Here is a 22,333-nt window from a genome sequence, read left to right as displayed (position 1 = left end):
GTAGAACCACTGTTGTTGCCACCCTTTGACGATCTCCACAAAGGTACCTTATTGGCCATGTGACGTTGGGCATCTTGCTCACCATGGCACCTCCGCACTCCGCGTGTTGACTGCCCACGACCTTCGGCTTCACATTGAAGATCTTTAACCATAATCCAAAGTGGGGTGAGATGCGGAGGAGGGCCTCGCACACAACAATGAATGCCGAGATGTTGAGGAAAGAGTTGGGGGCCAGATCGTGGAAATCCAGCCCATAGTAGAACATGAGTCCGCAGACAAATGGGTGAAGAGGAAATCCCAACCCGCGGACGAAGTGGGGGATGAATACTACCCTCTCATGGGGCTCTGATGTGGGGATGATCTGTACCTTGGCCGAAAGCCGATGGACGATTTCCTCGGCCAAATACCCAGCCTCCCAGAGCTTCATAATGTCCTTCTCCTTGATGGAGGAGACCATCCACTTGCCCTGCGCTCCGGATCTGGACATGGTTGGAGTGCTTTCTTGGGGCGAAAAAGATGTCAACTTGGGTGCTGGAGCTCGAGAATGGGGGAGGCAGAGAGAGAGAGAGACAAGGCGTGGGTGAAACGGGTGAATCCTTATCTCTTTATAAAGGCAGTGAATATCAAGCGCCTCCCCACTCGCCCTAAAAACTCGCCTATTCCCAAGGGCCGTGCAGACAATACGGTGGGATTACCCATGCCCGTATTGATGAGAATCCCGCAATAAGGGGACACGATCTCTACTTTGACAAGACGTGCCAATAAAACCACATCTCGAAATATGGAGCGGCAGGCTAAAAAATGGTTCGAAATAATGGCCGGGTAGTGACGTGATGTCACGCTACAAAAGTTGTCAGCGGATTGGACTCGTGAAATATTATACTCTCTGCGGTTGTGTGTGGAATTTGTTTTGCAGAGCCGGACACGATTCTTGTGTTCAAAGACTATTTTGGAGTATTCGGAGAAGGAACCCGCCTTGCAATGCCAAAGACAATTCGCGCATCGGACACCTTGTCATTGAAGCCTGGTTCAAGGGTTACTGAGGGAGTCCTGGATTAAGGGGTCCTTGGACGTCCGGCCTGTTGACATGGGCTGGACTGATGGGCTGTGAAGATACAAGACCGAAGACTCTCACCTGTGTCCGGATGGGACTCTCCTTGGCGTGGAAGGCAAGCTTGGCTCCCGGATATGAAGATTCCTTTCTCTGTAACCGACTTTGTACAACCCTAGTCCCCTCCGATGTCTATATAAACCAGAGGGCTTAGTCTGTAGAGGCAATCATGATCACAATCATACATGCTAGACTTATAGGGTTTTAGCCATTACGATCTTGTGGTAGATAAACTCTTGTAATACTCATATTCATCAAGATCAATCAAGCAGGAAGTAGGGTATTACCTCCATAGAGAGGGCCCGAACCTGGGTAAACATCATGTCCCCCACCTCCTGTTACCATCAACCTTAGACGCACAGTTCGGGACCCCCTACCCGAGATCCGCCGGTTTTGACACCGGCAGTTGCGCTGGAGCACAGGTTCTCCAATACCTGGCATGTTCTCCAAGGATATCACTGGAGCTATGATCCTGTGATGGTTCCTTCTCTTTGAGTGTCCACCGACCGCACCGATACCCATCGTTCGCTAGGGTTTTAGTTGTATTAGTGATGTTATATGTATGATACTATTTGGGATGTATTAGTGATAATATTCGACGATGTACGGACGCAAGAGATAATTTAGTTTTGCTTATTGAATGCATGCTAATTTGAATACTTATTTATTTTACGATTTGGTTTTGCTTATTGAATGCTCATGTCAATATAAGTCCTATAAGATTTTTTTGAAATGTATATCTTGTGTTGCTCAAATAGGATATGTGCTTGCCCAAGTGGCCGGTCATGTTTGCAGGTTACACCTCCGAGTGGCCTATGTTTTGCTGGAGTGTTGATTCATTTCCGTTCTGGCAAATTTCAGACGCTCGATATGTCCTATTTTAGCAAAGGTCATGCCGGATTTTTCCGTGAATTTTGGCATGACTTGTGCCAGAATATGTAGGAAATATCGAGTGCCCTGGATTTATGTGTTGAGTATCCTGGTAGTTGTCTTCAATCGATTTTCAATTAATGTTTCAACTATGAACATAGGAAATGTTTGACGACGAAAAGGATTTCGGTATTTGCAAATACTGCGAAGACGAGTGTGGCCTGTGCGACAGAATCTTCCTAGATGATGATAGGCACTTCAGCATCAAGCTAAACGAGAACTTCGAAGTGGATACAGTAAGTCACAATGACAAGTCTTTTTTCGTAATTAAGCATGACATCTGCTTCATTTGCTTCAACTTATAATTCAATTTTTTTTACTATTCTACTAGCATATCCCCTGCCATGCAAGAGTTTTTGTCTTGGATAAGATAGTTTCAGTCCTATGAAAACTACTATGGAGGTAAAGAGAGTTTACTTGAAGACCGAGCATGGTTATACTTTCCACGCAAAATTATACAACATAGACACCTACACCTATTTTGAATGCAAAACTTGGCAAGCACTATGCAAGACTTATGTATTTGAGCCTGATATGATTATCACCTTTGATATTCGTCTGGAAGATGATATTGAAGGTAATATCGACATCTGGGTCGATGTGCAGATGCCTCCAGTTATACCATTATGTGAGTTTCTCAACCATATTTATGTCTTTGATATTGTTTATTCAAAAATAGTTGACAACTAATTTCTATTCACAGCTTATTTCCATTCAAGAAAACATGTCCAACGCTTGGTAGACAGGACCTACTAGTGTCCCGGGGCTGAACTAAACTGCGAGGAGATAAGTCATTATGTTTCATGACTTGAGGATCTTCATACTGTCAAGACAAATTATTTTTCTGGACTTCAAAATCTTAGTACTCAAAACGTGAGACCAATAGTGTTCATACTGAACTACGGTCACATCTATTTAGGAAAGATGGTAAGATTTTTACTGTTTGTCCTTAGTGCATCTTTTGTATACATTATTCTTTAAGCTAAACTTCATTGCTAAGTATGTTACTGTACGATGTTCTTCAACAGGAACTCCCGATGAATGTTGTGCCTCATTGGATAAAGATTAAAGGTCGCATGAGAATGGTTAGCTTACGGCCAAGACTCCTACAATGCACTTTAGTGCATTCAGAATTTCTAATAGCGAGGAATGCTTATAGTGAAAGACTGGAGCAAAATTGTGAACGATCATAGAGAAGTACTAGGGGGCAGCAATCAGAAGCGCAACCGACGATTAGGAGACAGGTTCATCTGCATGCTCCAACATGATGAAGCAGGAGTGCTACACATGTTTTATGCTATTTTACCTAAGAGAGAGCAACATGAGTGATTAGCTAGCTAGAAATGAGTTTGAAGATGATGATGTGCTACACTATGACTATGATGATTAAATAGCTAGTGTTGGTGGTAATGACTATGATGATTATTATTAGCTAGTGTTGGTGGTGATTAGATAGCTACCGCAGCTAGTGTTGGTGGCGATTAGCTAGCTAGAATAAGTTTGAAGATGATGATGTGCTACACTATGACTATGATGATTATATAGCTACTTTTGGTGGTAATGACTATGATGATGATTAAATAGCTTGTGCTGGCGGATTAGATTCAAGTGGAGGCAACATCTGATGCACATCGAAAGTACTACTAGTCCAAACTAGATCAAGTTTGGATTAGTAGTATACTTTTGACATGCACCACATGTTGCCTCCACTTGAACCTATTCCACCTTCATTTGACACATTGTTATGGACATAATGATATAAACCTCATAATTGGTATTGTACCAAAATTTGTATAACGATGTATAAATACACTAAAAATAAAAAAAATGAAAAAAAGAATACTAGTAGCGATGGATAGTAAACACACTGCTACTAGCTAGATTAGCAGTAGCGCGGTAGTGAACACACACGGTGGCTATATGTCTTAGCAGTAGCGTGTGTCGTACCGCTACTGCTAAGTAATAGCTGTAGCGCCTTACTAGTAGCGCGGTGTCCCGCGCTATTAGTGGGCATTAAACCCGCGCTACTACTAGGGTTTTCCCTAGTAGTGGTCATTTGCAAAACTTTGCGTAAGAATTAAAAATAAATGTTTTTCATAAATAAAATGAAATTTGGATCAGGATGATCCACTGATTTGCCAGTTGGACCAGATCAGGTGAAGTATCTGTATTAAGTACCAGATAGGGTTACAATATAAATAAATATTTGGTGGGTAGGGGAGCTCATGTTGGTGAAAGCAACCCAGGTAGGGTTGGCTTGGATGGCGGACTCCTCTACATAGGGTATCACATTAGGACACAACCAACTGACGCTTACTTCAAAAGCAACACACGCCGTATTGACCATAGACCTGGAATGGGATGGGCTGAACCGACTACCCATGCCAAGTAGCTGCATTTGCATGGGTGAGAAGGTGGATATAGCCGGGTAGGTACATTCACCCTAGGGTGAGACCGCCGGTCAGGGGTCTCGACCTGCGGGCCTTTAGTAAGGCAAGGTGGAAAAGCAGAGGTAGTGTAGGGTCTAGTTAAAGGTTCTGGTTCCTTGGTCCAGTCATGCGCACGGGTAGCGCATGGACGACTTGGACCAAGTGAGACTATGGGCAAAGCAGTACACCTCTGATCAGAGTAAAATGTGGTATCACTCCCAGCTTGCAGGTTTGGAAGTGCGTCGTGTGGGTTTTCCTCTAACACAGGATGTAAGATCCCATGTCGCTCTGCCGCCAGTAGGTTTTACAAATAAAATTTGGTTTCAACAAAATGGATTAAGGGAAAATATTTTACCTACAAAGTATTTTGAGCTAATGGCTCGGTGGTTGTAGCCATGCCGATAAAGTGTCTCCCTCTTCAAAAACTCATGCATCCACCTTTTCATGTTCTCAACGGCTCTTATGTTTCTTTTTTAGAACATGTGAGTTATGAGAACTTCGAGGAGATAGATAATGTAATGGTACTTATGATGAGTCTGGTCATCTTAATGACATCGATTATTCTGAAGTGGAGTATGATTATTAGGATGTCGACAATCAAGGCTAACGAGTAGATGCCCTCCATGGTTGGTCTAGAAGGCTCGTACTAGAAGCGGGTGACGTCCTATCGTCATGGCCGCTTAGGCTTAGTCGACACTTGAGGTGTCAATGTAATAAAAGCCTGCTTACTCATGGTTGCTGCACCATCTTATACATGACACTGTCTCCTTAACTGATCCTAGCGCAACTCTGAAGTGATGGCTTCCGTTACGCCTGACTCTGTCAGACGTAACTGGGCGTCACAGAAGAGGTGGTATCAGAGCCTCGTTAAGGAAACATTCATGTACTTAGTTAGAGACCGTCTGAGCCCTAGGAAAGATAGGCTCCCTCCTAAACTAAACTAAAATAAAATAAAAGTTTCTAAAAAAATCATCTCAAGTTCTACCTTTTCTATATATATATCTTTCTGTAAATGACACAAGTGAAGTGAAGATTAAATAATTCAAAAAACAAAATTAGAATTGTGCGAGTAAAATGTGTTTATTTTTACTATTCTAGGTAAAGTTAATTTTTGCACTGTGTTATAACTAACTAAATTCTTAGTTGCTTAATGTAGGATGACGAGTGGTAGGTTGCTTGGTACGGGTGCCGAGTATGGTGGTTTTGCTCTGTTCTTGGTTGAGCTTCTTGGTATTTTGGGTGTGTTGATTGCACCGTAGAACACAGTGTTTCATGACTCGTGTTCCACGAGGTACTTAGTCACCGTGCACATTCCTGAGGGCTTAGATGTCCCTTCTAGGTAAAGTGTCGCATGCTACAACTTTGTTTCAGCACTTTAGGGTGCGGCACGGGATTCCGCTTTACACCTTTTCCATGCCTACCACCCTCTCCTTGATTACATGGGCAGAGGCGAGTGGCCTCATCAGTTAGAGGAGGTAGGGAGTTCGTCTGCACCTTCGCCCACTGTCGCTCCTTCACCTTTTGCGTCCACATTCACTTTCCCTCCACTTTCACCATGATCTCCTGTCTTACCTCCTGCATCACCAGCTCTGACTGTCGCTCGTCCACCTCTGCACTCGACAGTCCCATCCACTCGTGCAGATCGCCCATCTCCTAGAGTTTTCAGGGGTTCCTCCTCTCGAGCAGTGTTACGTCCCTCCACACCATACGAGCGTCCACCTACACCTAAACTTCTTCAAGACCTGTTAGATCAGGTTGACACTCTTCAGAGGCACTGCTCCGAGCTTGAGTGGGCGAACATCGAGATGTCTTCTGCGTTGAGGGACTACACCCGTCCGGGTATGGCGCAAACAAAACACCATTCCCGAACATCCCCTCACTATACAGCCTAGCGACCTAGGTTTGTTAGAGGTTGAGACACCAACGACCGATCCGAGTACACACCACATATCGGACCGGGGAAAAGTGACGCAACACACGCCGTGCACCCTCGTCGGACCGCCTGAGCCCCAACCATTACAGAACGGCACGCGCTTGATTAGTCCCTTCAGTGATCGAGTAAAGGAGCATAAATGATTCTCGCCTTTTTCCCAGTAGTTGACCGTGAGTTATCGAACCCACGAGAGGTCAGTACCCTTTTGGTCATGGGTTTCTAACAAGTTTTTGCAAGAGAATTAAATTCTAGCTTTTGACCTGATCGAAATCTAGTTGACACTTAAAATATTTATAATAAAAATAGGCATTGATATGAGGACTTATGCTTACAACCATAAATTTGTGTCAGGATCATTATGATCTTAATTTGTGCCCTGGAAGTCATCCATCGAGATGTGCTTGCCACGCCAAAGTGAGGGATGTGTCCAAATTACGTCTTGACCGGCACGCGTACTGCATGAAGACTCAGTTGTCCAACCGAAGGCCCTATGTGTCATGCAGGGTTGCTCTGGTAATTAAGATAACAATAGTCGGACAAAAGCATTGGGTGTTGAATGACTACACCTCTTGTATCCCATAGATACGATCCGTGTTACCGTACTAAACCTTTCCGTCACTGTTGTTCAGAATAACACATCACAGTCTCTCCCTGCCCTTATTCTCTTCGTGGCTCGCTCTTCATGATCCTGGGTACCTACAAAGATGAAGAATGCAAATGAGACAAGCGACAACTACGAAGCAACTTTATGCTACACATACGGGATGTTAATTCAAAGTACTTCCATTGATCACTTCAACAAATACATTGGGTTGCAAGGCCTTGTCTCAACCCATGATCTTACCAAACTACTCACACGTGGAGATTGGATCACACAAACAACTCATTGAATAACACATCATGAAAGACCGATTGATTGATAATATGTCTTACAATGGATGCTGGATGTGATGTGTGATTACAAAGTATGACTAGATGACTGAGAACTATGATGGTGATGAAGGTGGTGGCTAGGGTTGATGGAGATGACTCCTGTGAAGATGACGATGTGGCAACTTGTTCTATTACTCATTTGGCGTCGGGCTTTTTATAAAGGTTGTTCAGGTGGATCAGACGCATCGATTGGCACACCATACGACTATCTGTATGAGCGGTGGTCATATGGAATGCCGTCTTTTGCTTCATGTCCTCTAGTGCGCCTCCGACTTGATCTCCTCTATCTCCACTTTACTCTTTTCCATGTATCGGCTTGATTTCGTCCATAAATAGTCCATTTCCCTTGGAAATAAAATAAAGATCGGATATTTGGAATCCTTTGTATTCATTTGTCATTAGTAGCAATATCGGAGCGAATATCTTGTTTTTTATGAAATATCTCGGTTTAAACTCAGGTTATAGGAGTGTAAAAATAGCACTCATCACCGCTCTCACCCAACAGAGGAAACCGACGCTCACAACCCGACCCGGGCGCACGCCACGTACTCGGATTGCGTGAACAAAGTAGTTTGAAGGAAGCGAATGATGCTGACATGCTGACCCAGCCTCACCCTGTTGGAAATATGCCCTAGAGGCAATAATAAAATGGTTATTATTATATTTCCTTGTTCATGATAATTGTCTATTGTTCATGCTATAATTGTATTAACTGGAAACTATAATACATGTGTGAATACATAGACCACAACATGTCCCTAGTGAGCCTCTAGTTGACTAGCTCGTTGATCAATAGATGGTTATGGTTTCCTGGCCATGGACATTGGATGTCATTGATAACGGGATCACATCATTAGGAGAATGATGTGATGGACAAGACCCAAACCTAAGCATAGCACAAGATCGTGTAGTTCATTTGCTAAAAGCTTTTCTAATGTCAAGTATCATTTCCTTAGACCATGAGATTATGCAACTCCCGGATACCGTAGGAATGCTTTGGGTGTGCCAAACGTCACAACGTAACTGGGTCGCTATAAAGGTGCACTACGAGTATCTCCGAAAGTGTCTGTTGGGTTGACAAGAATCAAGATTGGGATCTGTCACTCTGTGTGACGGAGAGGTATCTCTGGGCCCACTCGGTAATGCATCATCATAATGAGCTCAATGTGACTAAGTAGTTAGTCATGGGATCATGCATTACGGAACGAGTAAAGTGACTTGCCGGTAACGAGATTGAACGAGGTATTGGGATACCGATGATCGAATCTCGGGCAAGTAACATACTGATTGACAAAGGGAATTGTATACGGGATTGCTTGAATCCTTGACATCTTGGTTCATTCGATGAGATCATCGTGGAACATGTGGGAGCCAACATGGGTATCCAGATCCTGCTGTTGGTTATTGGCCAGAGAGCTGTCTCGGTCATGTCTGCATGATTCCCGAACCCGTAGGGTCTACACACTTAAGGTTCGGTGACGCTAGAGTTGTTATGGGAATTAGTGTGTAGTTACCGAATGTTGTTCGTAGTCTCGGATGAGATCCCGGACGTCACGAGGAGTTCCGGAATGGTCCGGAGGTAAAGATTTATATATGGGAAGTCCTATTTTGGCCACCAGAAAATGTTCGGTATTTTTCGGTATTGTACCGGGAAGGTTCTAGAACGTTCCGGAGTGGGGCCCACCTGCATGGGGGGACCCACATGAACGTGGGTAGTGGGGGCAAGGCCCCACACTCCTGGTCAAGGTGCACCAAGATCCCCCCTTAGAAGGAATAAGATCATATCCCGAAGGGATAAGATCGAGATCCCTAAAAAAGTGGGATAACAATCGGTGGGGAAGGAAATGATGGGATTTCTTTCCTCCCACCTTGCCAACGCCCTAATGGACTTGGAGGGCAAGAAACCAGCCCCCTCCACCCCTATATATAGTGGGAAGATGCATGGGAGCTTCACCCCTTGCCCCCGGCGCAGCCCTCTCCCTCCCCTACACCTCCTCCGTAGTAGTAGTGCTTGGCGAAGCTCTGCCGGAGAACTGCAAGCTCCACCACCACGCCGTCGTGTTGCCGGAGCTCTCCCTCAAATTCTCCTCTCCCCTTGCTGGATCAAGAAGGAGGAGACTTCCCCTGGCTGTACGTGTGTTGAACGCGGAGGCACCGTTGTTTGGTGCTTAGATCGGATTCGGCCGCGATCTGAATCGCTTAGTGAACGACTCCACCGACCGCGTTCTTGCAACGCTTCCGCATCACGATCTTCAAGTGTATGAAGATGCACTCCCCTCTCTCTCATTGCTAGTTACTCCATAGATTGATCTTGGTGATGCGTAGAAAATTTTGAATTTCTGCTACTTTCCCCAACAGTGGCGTCATGAGCTAGGTCTATGCGTAGATTCTATGCACGAGTAGAACACAAGTAGTTGTGGGCGTTGGTTTGTTCAATATGCTTACCGTTACTAGTATTATCTTGATTTGGTGGCATCGTGGGATGAAGCGGCCCGGACCGACCTTACACGTATGCTTACGTGAGACAGGTTCCATCGACTGACATGCACTTGTTGCATAAGGTGGCTAGCGGGTGCCAGTCTCTCCCACTTTAGTCAGATCGGATTCGATGAAAAGGGTCCTTATGAAGGGTAAATAGCAATTGGCATATCACCGTTGTGGCTTTTGCGTAGGTAAGAAACGTTCTTGCTAGAAACCATAGCAGCCACGTAAAACATGCAACAACAATTAGAGGACGTCTAACTTGTTTTTGCAGGGTATGCTATGTGATGTGATATGGCCAAAAGAATGTGATGAATGATATATGTAATGTATGAGATTGATCATGTTCTTGTAATAGGAATCACGACTTGCATGTCGATGAGTATGACAACCGGCAGGAGCCATAGGAGTTGTCTTAATTTATTGTATGACCCGCGTGTCATTGAAAACGCCATGTAATTACTTTACTTTATTGCTAAACCGTTAGCCATAGTAGTAGAAGTAATAGTTGGCGAGACAACTTCATGAAGACACGATGATGGAGATCATGATGATGGAGATCATGGTGTCATGCCGGTGACGAAGGTGATCATGTCGTGCCTCAAGATGGAGATCAAAGGCGCAAGATGATATTGGCCATATCATGTCACTTTATGATTTGCATGTGATGTTTGTCATGTTTACATCTTATTTGCTTAGAACGACGGTAGCGTAAATAAGATGATCCCTCATTAAAATTTCAAGAAAGTGTTCCCCCTAACTGTGCACCATTGCGAAAGTTCGTTGTTTCGAAGCACCACATGATGATCGGGTGTGATAGATTCTAACGTTCACATACAATGGGTGTAAGCCAGATTTACACACGCAAAACACTTAGGTTGACTTGACGAGCCTAGCATGTACAGACATGGCCTCGGAACACAAGAGACCGAAAGGTCGAACATGAGTCGTATAGTAGATACGATCAACATGGAGATGTTCACCGATGATGACTAGTCCGTCTCACGTGATGATCGGACATGGCCTAGTTGACTTGGATCATGTATCACTTAGATGACTAGAGGGATGTCTATCTGAGTGGGAGTTCATTAGATGAACTTAATTATCATGAGCATAGTCAAAAGGATTTTGCAAATTATGTCATAGCTTGCGCTTTAGTTCTACTGTTTAAGATATGTTCCTAGAGAAAATTTTAGTTGAAAGTTGATAGTAGCAATTATGCGGACTGGGTCCGTATACTGAGGATTGTCCTCATTGCTGCACAGAAGGCTTATGTCCTTAATGCACCGCTCGGTGTGCTGAACCTCGAGCGTCGTTTGTGGATGTTGCGAACATCTGACATACACGTTTTGATGACTGCGTGATAGTTCAGTGCGTAATGTTAAACAATTTAGAATTGAGGCAGCAGAGACATTTTTTGAAACGTCGCAGAACATATGAGATGTTCCAAGAGCCTAAATTAGGATTTCAGGCTCGTGCCCACATCGAGAGGTATGAGACCTCCGACAAGTTTCTTAACCTGCAAACTAAGGGAGAAAAGCTCAATCATTGAGCATGTGCTCAAATTGTCTGAGTACTACAATCACTTGAATCGAGTGGGAGTTAATCTTCCAGATGAGATACTGATGGTTCTCCATAGTCACTGCCACCAAGCTATTAGAGCTTCGTGATGAACTATAACATATCAGGGATAGACATGATGATCCTTGAGCAATTCACAATGTTTGACACCGCGAAAGTAGAAATCGATTAGGAGCATCAATTGTTGATGGTTAGTAAAACCACTAGTTTCGAGAAGGGCAAGGGCAAGAAGGGATACTTCATGAGACGACAAATCAGTTGCTGCTCTAGTGAAGAAACCCAGGGTTGAACCCAAACCCGAGACTAAGTGCTTCTGTAATGAGGGAACAGTCATTGAAGCAGAACTACCCTAGATACTTGGTAGATGAGAAGGCTGGCAAGGTTGACAGAAGTATATTGGATATACACTGTATTAAATGTGTACTTTACTAGTACTCCTAGTAGCACCAGGGTATTAAGATACCTGTTCGGTTGCTAAGTGTTAGTAACTCGAAATAAAAGAGCTACGGAATAAACGGAGACTAGCTAAAGGTGAGATGACGATGTGTGTTGAAAGTGTTTCCAAGGTTGATGTGATCAAGCATCGCCTGCTCCCTCTACCATCGAGATTGGTGTTAAACCTAAATAATTGTTATTTGGTGTTTGCGTTGAGCATAAACATGATTGGATTATGTTTATCGCAATACGGTTATTCATTTAAGGAGAATAATGATTACTCTGTTTATTTGAATAATACCTTCAACGGTCTTGCACCTAAAATGAATGATTTATTGAATCTCGATCGTAGTGATACACATGTTCGTGCCAAAAGATATAAGATAGTAATGATAGTACCACATACTTGTGGCACTGCCACTTAAGTCATATTGGTATAAAACGCATGAAGAAGCTCCATATTGATGGATATTTGGACTCACTCGTTTTTGAAAAGATTGAGACATGCGAACCACGTCTATTGGTATATACGCATGAAGAAACTCCATGCAGATGGATCGTTTGGACTCACTTGTTTTTGAATCACTTGAGACATGCAAATCATACCACATGGGCAAGATGACTGAAAGGCCTCGTTTTCAGTGAGATGGAATAAGAGAGCAACTTGTTGGAAGTAATACATTTGATGTGTGCAATCCAATGAGTGCTGAGGCACGCAGTGAATATCGTTATGCTCTTACTTCAGAGGTGATTTGAGTAGATTCTTAGTATATTTACTTGATGAAACACAAATCTGAATTATTGAAAGATTCAAGTAATTTCAGAGTGAAGTTGAAGATCGTCGTGACAAGAGGATAAAATGTCTATGATATGATCATAGAGATAAATATCTGAGTTACGAGTTTGGCACACAATTAAGACATTGTGGAAATTGTTTCACAACTAATACCGCCTGGAACACCCTAGTGTGATGGTGTGTCCGAACATCATAACTGCACCCTATTGGATATGGTGCATACCATGATGTCTCTTATCGAATTAACACTATCGTTTATGGGTTAGGCATTAGACACAACCACATTCACTTTAATACGGCACCACACAATTCCATTAAGATGACACCGTATGAACTATGGTTTAGAGAAACCTAAGCTACCATTTCTTATAAAGTTTGGGGCTGCGACGCTTATGTGAAAAAGTTTTAGGCTGATAAGCTCGAACCCAAAGCGGATAAATGCATCTTCATAGGACACCCAAAAATAGTTGGGTATACCTCCTGTCTTAGATCCGGAAGCAAAAGGGATTGTTTCCAGAATCGGGTCCTTTCTCGAGGAAAAGTTTCTCTCGAAAGAATTGAGTGGGAGGATGGTGGAGGCTTGATGAGGTTATTGAACCGTCACTTAAACTAGTGTGTAGCAGGGCAGAGGAAGTTGTTCTTGTGGCGCCTACACCAGTTGAAGTGGAAGCTGATGATAGTGATCATGAAACTTCGGATCAAGTCACTACCAAACCTCGTAGGTCAACAAGGACGCGTACTGCTTCAGAGTGGTGCGGTAATCCTGTCTTGAAGGTCATGTTGCTAGACAACAATGAACCTACGAGCTATGGAGAAGCGATGGTGGGCCCGGATTCCGACGAATGGCTCGAGGCCATAAAATCCGAGAGAGGATCCATGTATGAAACCAAAGTATAGACTTTGGAAGAACTACTTGATGGTCATAAGGCTGTTGGGTACAGATGGATTTTAAAAGGAAGACGGATAATGATGGTAAGTATCACCATTAAGAAAGCTCGACTTGTCATTAAGATGTTTTCCTACAAGTTCAAGGAGTTGACTATGATGAGACTTTCTCACTCGTAGCGATGCTAAGAGTCTGTTGAAATTATATTAGCAGATCCTGCATTATTTATGAAATCTTGCAGATAGGATGTCAAAACATTGTTTCCTCAACGATTTTCTTGAGGAAAGGTTGTATGTGATACAACCAGAAGGTTTTGTCAATTCTAAAAGATGCTAACAAGTATGCAAAGCTCCAGCAATCCTTCTAAGGACTAGAGTAAGCATCTCGGAGTTGGAATATATGTTTTGATGAGATGATCAAAGATTATGGGTTTATACGAAGTTTATTGGAAACTTGTATTTCCAAAGAAGTGAGTGGGAGCATTATAGCATTTCTGATGAGTATATATTGTTGACATATTGTTGATCAGAAATGATGTAGAATTTCTGGAAAGCATATAGGGTTATTTGAAAAGTGTTTTTCAATGGAAAACCTGGATTAAGATACTTGAACATTGAGCATCAAGATCTATAAGGATAGATCAAAAATCGCTTGATAGTACTTTCAAATGAATACGCACCGTGACAAGATTTTGAAGGAGTTCAAAATAGATCGGCAAAGAAGGAGTTCTTGGCTGTGTTATAAGGTGTGAGTATTGAGTAAGACTCAAGACCTGACCACGGCTGAAGAGAGAGAAAGGACGAAGGTCGTCCCCTATGCTTTAGACGTAGGCTCTACAGTATGCTATGCTGTGTACTGCACCTGAAGTGTGCCTTGCCATGAGTCAGTCAAGGGTACAAGAGTGATCCAGAAATGGATCACAGGACAGCGGTCAAAGTTATCCTTAGTGACTAGTGGGCTAAGGAATTTTTCTCGATTATGTAGGTGGTAAAATAGTTCGTCATAAAGGGTTACGTTGATGCAAACTTTGACACTAATCTGGATAACTCTGAATAGTAAACCGGATTCATATAGTAGAACAGTTATTTGGAATAGTTCCAAATAGTGCCTGGTAGCTGCATCTACAAGATGACGTAGAGATTTGTAAACCACACATGGATCTGAAAGGTTCAGACCCATTGACTAATAACCTCTCTCACAAGCGAGATATGATCAAACCCCATGGGTGTTGGATTCATTACGATCACATAGTGATGTGAACTAGATTATTGACTCTAGTGCAAGTGGGAGACTGTTGGAAATATGCCCTAGAGGCAATAATAAAATGGTTATTATTATATTTCCTTTTTCATGATAATTGTCTATTGTTCATGCTATAATTGTATTAACTGGAAACCGTAATACATGTGTGAATACATAGACCACAGCATGTCCCTAGTGAGCCTCTAGTTGACTAGCTCGTTGATCAATAGATGGTTATGGTTTCCTGACCATGGACATTGGATATCATTGATAACGGGATCACATCATTAGGAGAATGATGTGATGGACAAGACCCAAACCTAAGCATAGACAAGATCGTGTAGTTCGTTTGCTAAAAGCTTTTCTAATGTCAAGTATCATTTCCTTAGACCATGAGATTGTGCAACTCCCGGATACCGTAGGAATGCTTTGGGTGTGCCAAACGTCACAACGTAACTGGGTGGCTATAAAGGTGCACTACGAGTATCTCCAAAAGTGTCTGTTGGGTTGGCACGAATCGAGACTGGGATTTGTCATTCCGTGTGACGGAGAGGTATCTCTGGGCCCACTCGGTAATGCATCATCATAATGAGCTCAATGTGACTAAGTAGTTAGTCATGGGATCATGCATTACGGAATGAGTAAAGTGACTTGCCGGTAACGAGATTGAACGAGGTATTGGGATACCGACGATCGAATCTCGGGAAAGTAACGTACCGATTGACAAAGGGAATTGTATACGAGATTGCTTGAATCCTTGACATCGTGGTTCATTCGATGAGATCATCGTGGAACATGTGGGAGCCAACATGGGTATCCAGATCCCGCTGTTGGTTATTGACCAGAGAGCTGTCTCGGTCATGTCTGCATGATTCCCGAACCCGTAGGGTCTACACACTTAAGGTTCGGTGATGCTAGAGTTGTTATGGGAATTAGTGTGCAGTTACCGAATGTTGTTCGGAGTCTCGGATGAGATCCCGAACGTCATGAGGAGTTCCGGAATGGTCCGAAGGTAAAGATTTATATATGGGAAGTCCTATTTTGGCCACCGGAAAATGTTCGAGATTTTTCGGTATTGTACCGGGAAGGTTCTAGAAGGTTCCGGAGTGGGGCCCACCTGCATGGGGGGACCCACATGAACGTGGGTAGTGGGGGCAAGGCCCCACACTCCTGGTCAAGGCGCACCAAGATCCCCCCTTAGAAGGAATAAGATCATATCCCGAAGGGATAAGATCAAGATCCCTAAAAAAGTGGGATAACAATCGGTGGGGAAGGAAATGATGGGATTTCTTTCCTCCCACCTTTGCCAACGCCCCAATGGACTTGGAGGGCAAGAAACCAGCCCCCTCCACCCCTATATATAGTGGGGAGATGCATGGGAGCTTCACCCCTTGCCCCCGGCGCAGCCCTCTCCCTCCCCAACACCTCCTCCTCCTCCGTAGTGCTTGGCGAAGCTCTGCCGGAGAACTGCAAGCTCCACCACCACGCCGTCATGCTGCCGGAGCTCTCCCTCAACTTCTCCTCTCCCCTTGCTGGATCAAGAAGGAGGAGACTTCCCCTGGCTGTACGTGTGTTGAACGCGGAGGCACCGTTGTTCTGTGCTTAGATCGGATTCGGCCGCGATCTGAATCGCTTAGTGAACGACTCCACCGACCGCGTTCTTGCAACGCTTCCGCATCGCGATCTTCAAGTGTATGAAGATGCACTCCCCTCTCTTTCATTGCTAGTTACTCCATAGATTGATCTTGGTGATGCGTAGAAAATTTTGAATTTCTGCTACGTTCCCTAACACACCCGATGCATGCAGAGCAGTGCACGAGACGACACACATATACGGGACAAAAACAATCGTAGAAAGGTGCCCCGAGCGCGCCCGCGACCCACACTTCATGGACCCTTGAGGAAATTGGGTGGGTGCATAACGTTTGTGAAGATCGGACGACCGAGTGTGCTATAGTGAGGCATCAGACGACAGTGAGGTAACTCGCGAGGGCCGATGCCCTAGGATGCGGGTACATCATACTTTATAGGAGTAACTAGAAAATACCTTGCACGTTGCAGCGGGATGGTAGCGTAATAAACAATTTGAAAGAGAGGGGCACACGGTAAGGAGAAACAGAGTAAGAAAATAAAAATAAGAAATGTTTTGTAGTAGAAGATGGTTTGGATTTAATATGTAACTCTGAAATATAGTAGTGAGGATGACTCTCTCTCTCCGCGATGCTGTGGTAACTTTGTTAAAAATGCGTACGTAGTTGATAAAAATAATTAAATCTAATGAAAAGGAAGTATACGCTTGAAACTGAATAAAAGAAAGTCTCTAAAAATAGAATAAAAACTTTTGAATTACAGTTAAACATATAATTTTGAACAAAAATGTGAAGGATGACTAATATGAATATATGATGTGGCAGTGTTACATGCATAGACTAATGCAAAAATAATTGTAATTTATAAGTTAAATGAGTGACTCTTATGTGACAAATTTTGCATGGTTTAGTGGAAGAGAAGACTTAAATGCATTGCTTAGTGGGACATTGAGATGCACACTTTGCATACTGAGAGAATTGGGACCAAAATATAAGTTAGTGTCATCCATGCAACATCACAATATCCATCTATACCTACGTTTAATATTACTACTTGCCCTCTTTAAGTTAATTAATTTATACTTGGCAACTGCCAGGTATTTCTGCTGCTATGCTAGCTACTACATTCTACATACAACACTACATTCATCATGTTGTCATTGCTACTGATAAATTCTCCAAGCAAGTATTCAATTGAACTGACGACTAAACAACTAAAACTTACAAATATTCTTCGACCCCCCTAGTGTTGAATTAATAAATTTGAGTTGATACTTAACATTGTAGATTGTTGCGCCCCCCCTACGCTCTTGGGTTATCAAAGAGTTCTAGTATAATTCATCGTATCCTACCCTACTAAAGTGTATGCCCTCTAAGACGTCGACCCCAAGTCCCAACTATTAGGGGTGGAAAGCGGCAGCGGATAATCCGAAATATCCGATATTCATATTCGAGAAAATGCCTATTCGTATCCGAAACATCCGCATCCGAACCAAAATGAAAATGGTAATTATCCGTATCCGAATATTTTAAACAAATAAAAAATAAAATATGGTAGGATATTTTGACACAAATATGGATATGGAAGTGGATATATCCGTATCCGAATAAGATTATGGGAGGTAAATTTTAAAATTCTAGACCCAATATTCCAATTATCCAACATAAAAGCCAAATAAGTAGTTAACTTTACTCTATATATGATTAAACTTATAAATTATTATGCATTAAAATAGTATTTATTCATAAACCTATTTATCATTGACTTATTGTATGTTATAAGTTGATTATTTAAGGTCGCATAGCAATCGACTAATTTACTTAAGCAATATGTTGATATTATTCGTATCCGTTCCGAATCAAGAAAATATCCGATACGTATCCGTATTCGAATAATATCCGAGCCGCATCCGTATCCGATAACATCCGTATTCGGATTCGTATTCGCTTTGAAAATATGAAAATGGAAGTGGTAAGAGCACTATCCGATCCGCATCCGATCCGTTTCCACCCCTACCAACTATGCCACTGTGTCAATGATGATCGACGATCTGCCAGCATCCCTCGCTGAGCTGGCGGCGGATTGCAAGACGTCCTCACCGTGTTATGGAAGCACCTCTAGCACGCACATGAGCGTATGAAGACACATGTGGACAAGCGTCGCAAGGACCGCGAGTTTTCCGTTAACGAGGGCGTCCTCCTCAAGCTCCAACCCTATGCACAATCTTCGTTGGTGAATCATCCCTACGCCAAGTTCACCCTCAAGTACTTTGGACCGTTCAAAAACACCGAACACATCGACAAGGCGGCGTACATGCCCGGTCTTTCTCCGACAAGCTTGATCCATACGGTCTCCCATGTCTCGCAGCTCAAGCCCTTCATCGCCAATTACTCGTTGGTGTTCACCTAGCTATCTGATCCGGTGGATTTGGCAGCAAGTCCCCATCTCCCTAAAGTTATTCTGGCACACCACATGGTAAGAAAGGAAATGATGCTCATGATAGTGGAGATGGATAGTGCAGAAGCCGCGTCGATGCTGAAGATGCATTCGGAGGATCAGTCTCAGTACCGAGTGCATGTAGGGGAGATTCGTAGGGTAGCAGTTGCAGAGTATGGTCGTTGCACTCCCCGTACCGCTGTCTGGCTGTGTTCGGGGCTAGACTCTATTGTAAACTTGTCTAAGGCTGATATGCTTCCTTGAGCAATGAAATCTCCCTTTACCCCGCAAAGAAGAAAGAAACGAAATGTTGCGATTGCTCAAAGGAAGGTATGCCGGACTACAATATCCGAAGATCACTCTGCTTGGGAGGAATACAATGTCCTACGTGAACGATTTCCAGTCGTGCCAATTCTATATACCTAAATTGTTGATCCCTCCTGTTTTCAATTCTCCCCATCTCAGCCGGAGCCCGGAGGGGAGTGTCGCGTCTCCACTGCCGACCAGGTCCATGATGGCGACGGACGGCTGAGATCTATTGATGTAAGTTGGCCCCTGGCCGGGTGTGAGATTTGTGAAACCTGTATGCCGCCGCCCGTGTGGTACTCGAGTGCTTGACTGAACTGATGAAACCTGAATGAGGCATCTCAGAAGAAAATACTCGCCTGCTTCTCTCGTTCGCTGCCGGAGTTGTTCGTGGGATCGTCCTCACACCCAAAGGCCCGAGCCGAAGCCTCCGGCGAGCTGCCGGACCGCCGGCGGCGAGATGCAAGAAGCAAACTCCCACGGCCGCCCTTCTTGCTCTGTAACCCCACGCGTGCCCCGCTACCTGCGCACGGCCGCCGCACTCGCCGCCGCGGTCCAGAGCCTCATCAACGCGCCCCCGCCGCGCCGCGAGTCGCAGAGCCTCCACGCGCAGCTCCTCACCTCCGGGCTCCGCCCCACCGCCGACCTCTCCGTCAAGCTCCTCATCCTGCACCTGCGGTGCGGCTCCCACCGCAACGCCCGCGCGGTGTTCGACGGAATGCCCCGCCCGACCAACGCCGCGCACAACTACCTCGTCGCCGGGTACTTACACCTGGGGCTCCCGGGGGAGGCGCTGGGGATCCTGCGGCGGCTCGCGGCCTCCACGGGGCGCCTGGACGTGTTCGCGCTCTCCATGGCGCTCAAGCTGTCGGGGGCTCTGGCGTTGCCCCGCGCGACGAGGGAGGTCCAAGCGCGCGTCGTGAGGTCGCTCGCGGAGCTCGATGACATCCTCGTCGCGGCGTTGGTGGACGCCTACGTGAAGAACGCGTCGCTGGGCTACGCTCGGCGGGTGTACGGCATGGTGCCGAAGCCGAGCGTGGTGTGCTCGACGGCGCTGATCGTCGGCTGCATGAACCAAGGGCTGTACAGGGACGCCGAGGCCATATTTGACAGGGTGGAAGAGAAGGACGTCGTGGTGTACAACGCAATGGTGGAGGGGTACAGCAAGACGGAGGAGACCGCGGAGGGCTCGCTGGAGGTGTTCAAGGCGATGCAGCGAGCGAGATTTCGGCCGACGGTGTCGACGTGCGTGAGCGTGCTTGGCGCGTGCTCGCTCTTGTCGTCTCCGGAGCTCGGGGAGCAGGTGCACTGCCAGGTCATCAAGAGCAAGGTCATCTCTGACATCAAGGCGGGGAGCGCGCTGCTCGACATGTACTCCAAGTGCGGCCGAGTGGAGGAGGGGCGGAGGGTGTTCGACGGGATGGCAGAGAGGAACGTCATCACATGGACTTCGATGATCGACGGGTACGGGAAGAACGGCCTCTCAGACGAGGCTCTCTTGCTGTTGGAGGAGATGCGGGGGCAGCAGCGGGGCGTGAGGCCAAATCATGCCACATTCCTGAGCGCCCTGTCGGCGTGCGCGCGCGCCGGGCTGCTGTCCCGAGGCCAGGAGGTGTTCCAGAGCATGGAGCGCGACTGCTCGCTCAGGCCGCGGATGGAACACTACGCTTGCATGGTGGACCTGCTGGGCAGGTTCGGCGGCGTGCGCCAGGCATACGATTTCGTCAGGGGGATACCGGCGAGGCCAAACTCCGACGTGTGGGCGGCCCTCCTCGGGGCGGCCACCCTGCACGGCGACGTGGACATTGCCGATGTTGCGTCAAGGGAGGTATTTGAGTTGAGCCGCGCCGGGAGGCCGGGCGCCTACATGGCCTTCTCCAACACCCTTGCGGCCGCCGGGAAATGGGACTCTGTGCACCAAGTTAGAGAGATGATGAAACAGCGTGGTGTGCTCAAAGACGCAGCATGCAGCTGGGTTGGGTCTGACAACTGCCCACCTGTCAACTGATGCAAATTAACGGTGATTTTTTCATGGTATTTTGGGGGTTTTTCCTTCCTTTGTTGATTCGTTCTTGGGCTTTGGTGCTCCAACAGCAAAAGGAAAGCGTACAATGTCTGATCGATTCTGGACATGCATCGTCGCTTAGTTAGCAAAGTCGGACTTATTTACAGTGCAGAGTAGCTCACAAATCTTAGTACAACCTGTATCAACTTAATTAGCCACTGAAATACAACAAAGAGGTTTATTTTTTATGTAAGCTAGGCCAGCTTAATCAAACATACTCTCAAGTTCAACAGCAGATTGTAGGATCTCCATATACCAATTTCCATGAGTATATATAAATCTTTATCTTTATCTTTACCTACTACTCCCTCCGTTCCTAAATATTTGTCTTTTTAGAGATTTCAACAAGTGAGTACATACGGAGCAAAATGAGTGAATCTATACTCTAAAATATGTCTATATACATCCGTATGTAGTTACTTGTTAAAATCTCTAGAAAGACAAATATTTAGGAACGGAGGGAGTATTAAAAAGAGGAGGCTTTCATGGTTCTTCGTTTGTTTTATGTTAACCATAAAAATTGCCGGCTCAGATTTAAATGAGTTACGTTTCCCTGTTCCGTTTCTTTTTGCGTTCAATTCCATCGTCCGCCGCCTGGCGATCGAACGATTATGGCTAGCTGCGATCTCATCTGCTTGGCCCAACTCGAACGGCCCAAGCCCAGCCAGCGGTCAATTCCTCCCTTCCCACGTTTCAACATCACCCGGATGTCTTTCCCTCAATATCTCTACCTTTTCAGACCGCCTCCTGCCCGACGTTCGTTCGCCCTCCCCACCCCCACGCTCGCATCGACGAAACGGCCGTCGTTCCCTGGTCAACCTTCCCCTGGTTTTCTGCCTAAAAATCGCACATAAATGCGTGTGGGACGCGTTAAGGGATATAGGGGACAGGGCCGCGGTTAGGAAAAAAAATTCTATGAGACCAGGTCTCACGGATTAGCAGGTGAGACCCATCCTGAAATCACAAAGCATTCACTCAAGAAATCAGGGTGGAGAGATTAGATGCTTTGTGATTTGTGAATGCCACATGTCATTCATCAGGACGGGTCTCATCTGATTTATATGAGACCTGGTCTCGTATAATTTTTTTCCCGCGGTTAGGGTTACCACTCCTCCGATCCAGCCGTCGCATTGCCCCAGGAGCTCCGCGATTGTAGATGAGTGTGAGCTGAGCGTGCGG

General features: G+C 45.2%; 1 protein-coding gene across 1 annotated transcript; it reads left to right on the top strand.

Moving 5' to 3' along the window:
- Positions 1-19,381: 19,381 nt before the first annotated feature.
- LOC123133251 (pentatricopeptide repeat-containing protein At1g28690, mitochondrial) lies at positions 19,382-21,244 on the top strand. Its single transcript, XM_044552765.1, has one exon. The coding sequence runs from the start codon at positions 19,421-19,423 to the stop codon at positions 21,095-21,097; it is 1,677 nt and encodes a 558-aa protein (XP_044408700.1). The 5' UTR covers positions 19,382-19,420; the 3' UTR covers positions 21,098-21,244.
- The last annotated feature ends 1,089 nt before the right edge of the window (positions 21,245-22,333 follow it).

Source organism: Triticum aestivum, chromosome 6B (assembly GCF_018294505.1).
Source record: "Triticum aestivum cultivar Chinese Spring chromosome 6B, IWGSC CS RefSeq v2.1, whole genome shotgun sequence".
Classification (NCBI taxonomy): domain Eukaryota; kingdom Viridiplantae; phylum Streptophyta; class Magnoliopsida; order Poales; family Poaceae; genus Triticum; species Triticum aestivum.
This window is presented reverse-complemented; position numbering and strand designations above follow the sequence as displayed.